This window comes from Syzygium oleosum, unplaced genomic scaffold (assembly GCF_021117445.2).
Source record: "Syzygium oleosum isolate NSW1041296 unplaced genomic scaffold, Sole_v2.1 Sole_v2.12, whole genome shotgun sequence".
NCBI lineage: Eukaryota > Viridiplantae > Streptophyta > Magnoliopsida > Myrtales > Myrtaceae > Syzygium > Syzygium oleosum.
Window position 1 is genome coordinate 6,474,954 of NW_026607496.1, and position 4,401 is coordinate 6,479,354.

At 39.9% G+C, this 4,401-nt stretch overlaps 1 protein-coding gene across 1 annotated transcript; it reads right to left on the reverse strand.

The window, feature by feature from the left end:
- Positions 1 to 2,375: 2,375 nt before the first annotated feature.
- On the reverse strand, positions 2,376 to 3,875 carry LOC115672325 (probable glutathione S-transferase). Its single transcript, XM_030594110.2, has 2 exons — positions 3,460 to 3,875; positions 2,376 to 3,014 (listed from the first exon to the last, which is right to left on the reverse strand). The coding sequence occupies exons 1-2, from the start codon at positions 3,772 to 3,774 to the stop codon at positions 2,670 to 2,672; spliced, it is 660 nt and encodes a 219-aa protein (XP_030449970.1). The 5' UTR covers positions 3,775 to 3,875; the 3' UTR covers positions 2,376 to 2,669.
- Positions 3,876 to 4,401: the final 526 nt, after the last annotated feature.

Here is a 4,401-nt window from a genome sequence, read left to right on the forward strand (position 1 = left end):
AGAGGGAAAAGTAATAAAAAAAATAGGCAAAAAAATTAAGTAAGTGCAGTGAGAGATTTTATCATCTCAGTTTGTGCAATTTTTAGGTTCATTTACACTGATATGATGTTCATAACAAATAATAGACATAATAAGATGTGAAAATATCCGGTTTTATTACTACAATTTACCAAACAATAGATAGGATATAGCAAATCCCTTAGATTTCGTATCCTATCATATCCTAACTAGAAATCCAGACGACCAAACGCAGCCAAAGAGAAAGCAGATGCCCCAGATAAGATTATGTAATGATCATTGATCACCCTTTTTCAAGTCTCAAGCCTTTCAGTTAACTGTATGAAGCAACGTGTCCTTCTATTCAACAAATCATTCGAAGCGATAAATACGAGAGAGAATTACCAATTTAGTCCTAAACCTTTCAATTGTGCCAATTTAGTTATAAACTTTTTCACGTTTACCAATGTAGTCCATCTAGTCAATTTTGGCCGAAAAACATTGACGTGGATGTTAGCCATCCTACATGTGACATAAACAAAATTTTTTAATATTTTAATATTTTTTGAATTTTTATATGTTATTTTTTTTTATCTCTTTTCGTTTCCTCCACCATTTGCTAGGCCTCAAGAATGGCCGACAAGGGTTGTATTCACTGGGATTTGGCGAGAGGGGACCTCACCGATAGTTGCCTTTGGTTGGTCACTGGCAATCGTCGAGGTCTAGCCACCGGCAGAAGAAGAAGAAAAAAAACAAAAAGAAGGAAAATAAAATAAAAATTACTAAAATTTTCAAAAATATTAATAAATTTTGTTCATGTCGTGTCAACTGTGCCACATAAAACTGTTGGTATCCACGTCAATGATTTCCCGCCAAAATTGGGCAGATAGATTAAATTAGCAAAACATGAAAATGTTTATGACTTAATTGACACAATTAAAATCTTAAGACTAAATTGACAGAAGTGCAATAGGTATATGACTTTTTTGGTAATTTTCCCTTAATACGAGTTACTTTTATCGAAAAAAAGATTGGGGAGAGTTCATTAGCGCAATTATCCCTCTCACCCTCCTGTAACTACTCAGTCCATCTATAGATATATAAGATGATCACATTAGCCCAACCATTGTGCTAATAGTGAAGGAATCTCTCTACAAATGTAGAAAATTGCTCAAGTCACAAATTGACCAAAGGTTTTGTCACGTCCCAAAGTCCTACATCGAACAGGAGAAATCTTGTGGAATGATTCATAAGTAAAACATCTACTCCCAAATGATCACCTCCTTATATGGTTATTCAGAGTACTCCTTTTGCAGGCTTGGCTTGGTGGCCATGGCGCTGAGAGAGAGAGAAAGGGGGGCATCTAAGATATATCAACAAACTCAAATTTTACTGATTTAGAAGTGCTAATACAATTGGAGAGAATCCAAGATTTTTATAGGATGGCCAAACTTGATGACCAAGTAAATTTTTAAAGGGAAACTAGGAATTATGCTACCACTAAACATATTTGTATTTTATATTATGGGTAACAATTTCTAAATAAAGATAACAATCCTAACCATATCTGATATAGAAAAATAGCAGTCCTAATCAAATCTCCTATAAGAATAAAATAAGATCATAGTTAAATCTTCTTCTTCTTCTTCTTCTTGGCAAGATCAATATCCCGTCCTACAGCAGTCTTCTCTACTAGAGAAAAAACTCGACCCCGAGTTAATATATGGTAATCTCGAAGGAATGTCTTGTCGTCTGGCATCATCTCTCACCATAAGAAACTCGACTCTGATAAACTTTGCATAGTATACCATCCTTGCTTCTGAAATGACACACCCTCGAATTTCATTGGTCGTCTCGGCTCGTACAATATGATATCGATGCCAACAACCAGGGACTAGTTGCCAAAGTTTGATTAGTGCATTTTGCTGCAGATGTCAGGTTAGACAGAGGAGGTTTCTTTCTGGGCAGTGCTGGACTTGGGCAGTTCAGATGTATCAATAATACATTTGTTTTAGGAATCCTTACCAAATCGTGTTGTCTCATCCGGACCAAGTCCATTTCTTTTCTTAACGAGAGCACCACATGTTGTGTTCACTCTCAACTGCAGGTGATGACTCCTGAAGTATATTAGGCACTTTCAATGCCAGTTACAATCATCAGTTGCATAGCAATCAAGTGTTAGGACTGATTAAGGAATGAATTAATGGTTATAACTGGTCTGAGAGTATCTGCAATAGTCACTCCACAGGATGGAGAACCTAAAAGTAGTTCAGGGCTGATCAGGTTCGTTCTCCTACAGCTTTCTCGCCTCCAATGAGTATGCAAATCGCAGTCCGTGATTCTCAGAAAACAAAAGGAAAATAAGAACACTGAAAGGATTTGGAAGAACATCTGAAGACGTGAGATTACTCATAACCTGACCAGAACCTTACATTACACGAAAATTATTACCTCAGCATGACATGGGCTTGTCCGCGTTATTCTACGGCGACATGGTCGCCTAGTAGTACAAGATGAAGAGAAGGCACAACGAAGTGTCCGCTGAGACTAACATTACTTTAAGAAAACAAAGCCCCTTACGAGTACAACAGGATCACTTACGAAGATAGCAAATTCCAACAGCCACACACGGGGAAGAAAACAGGGTCCAGCAAAAGCAGGAGCTTAGTCCTTCACTCTATGCCCATTGCTTTCTTGCGCTCCAAGGCGAAGCCATACACCCTTTGAGGGTCAGGGAGAGATTTGGACACGCTCTCCTTCTCCATGCACCTCTTGGCCCATGCGACGAGCTTGGGACACTCCGCTTCGATGCTGAAGTTCCCACATGTCTCGTAGGAGTAGAACCAGCTGTAGTAGCCGATGATTGATATGTCCAAGAACCCGAACTTCTTGCCCCCAAAGAAAGGCTCGTCTCCGAGCTCACTTTCTACCAGTTTCAGGCTTTCAATGAATTCCTTCTTCCCTGCCTCCTGTTCTTCCCCCTTCGTCATCCACACCTTCCTCCCAAGATTATAGAACTGCAAAATTTGTTGATCAGTATGATTTATTTCTTCATGGTATCAGATCAGGAAGAATCAATAGAAACATGCAAGCTGACTATTAGCATTAGCACTTCTTGCTTCAACACAACTTATGCGACATCATCAACTTCCAACATGTGTCAGATTTATTACAGGAGTTCGGCTGTCCAACCGTTTCTAGTCCATGTAGAGACTGACATTTTGCTTACAGTTCGTATTTGTTAATTTCAGTACATGTTAAATGAAAAGCCATACAAAGATTATATGATGCTGAATTGATGATGACGATTTAAGCACCGAGCCATATGCGAGATCAGATGATCTTTTTTCGCATTCAGCATGAGATCTATATAACTAAAAATGGTTGCTCCATAAAAAATGCACGTACATGTAGATCGAGTAATCATTAATGAATCTACACAGTAAAAACAGGAACCGATACCTTCTTGTCGACGAAATCAGCCCAGAATCTCGCTCGGGCTCGCTTGTAAGGATCAGACGGCAAGAGAGGGGCCTTGTGGTGCCAAGTCTCATCGATGTACTCCACAATGATGAGGGACTCGCACACGGGCTTGCTGTTGTGGATGAGGACAGGGATTTTCTTGTGGACCGGGTTCATCCGAAGGAGGAGGTCGCTCTTGTTCCACAGGTCCTCGTCCTTGTACTCGTACTCGACGCCTTTCTCGGCCAGCGCTATTTGGCACCTCATTCCGAACATGCTGGGCCAGAAGTCCAGCAGGGTCACTTGATCGGCCATTGCCTTCAAAGTCGCGTGTGTGTGACCTTTGAGAATATGGAAGCGTTAAGGAATGAATAGTAGCGGCTGTTGAGCAAGCACTCCACACAGGAGCTCTTGAGTACTATTTGTAAACAAAACAAAAGAGTTGCGTCAAAACTCGAAAGGTATTGGTGCGCTGTTTTGCTGACTTTCTCGCGGTCACAGAAGGCGTTTACGACACGTCGTTTCTCAGCATACTTCCACAAGACTTCATTCATTATCTTATTGAAACTATAGGAAGTATTCAGTGCGAATAATAACTGGTCTCTGAATTGTTTGGGTGAATGGTTTCATGGAGCAACCCACGACAATCCCTTTGAATGATCGATTCTATCTTCTTAGGACTTCACCATCGCCATGTTAATTACCATTTTACAATCATAAGAACTCGGTGCTGAGGTTGGGTTTAACTTTTAAATTTGCGAAAGATAGTAAGCGAGGTGTGGCTCGTCTAGGTGCTGCATCGTTGACTCCTAAAATTTTTTACCAAAGATCTTTGGTGAATTTCATCAAAATTGGGGATCGAATCTGCACGACAATGACCGAATTTGATCCCCAAACAAAAATATTGATATTGTATAAATCTTGTATTCCCATTCTTTACTG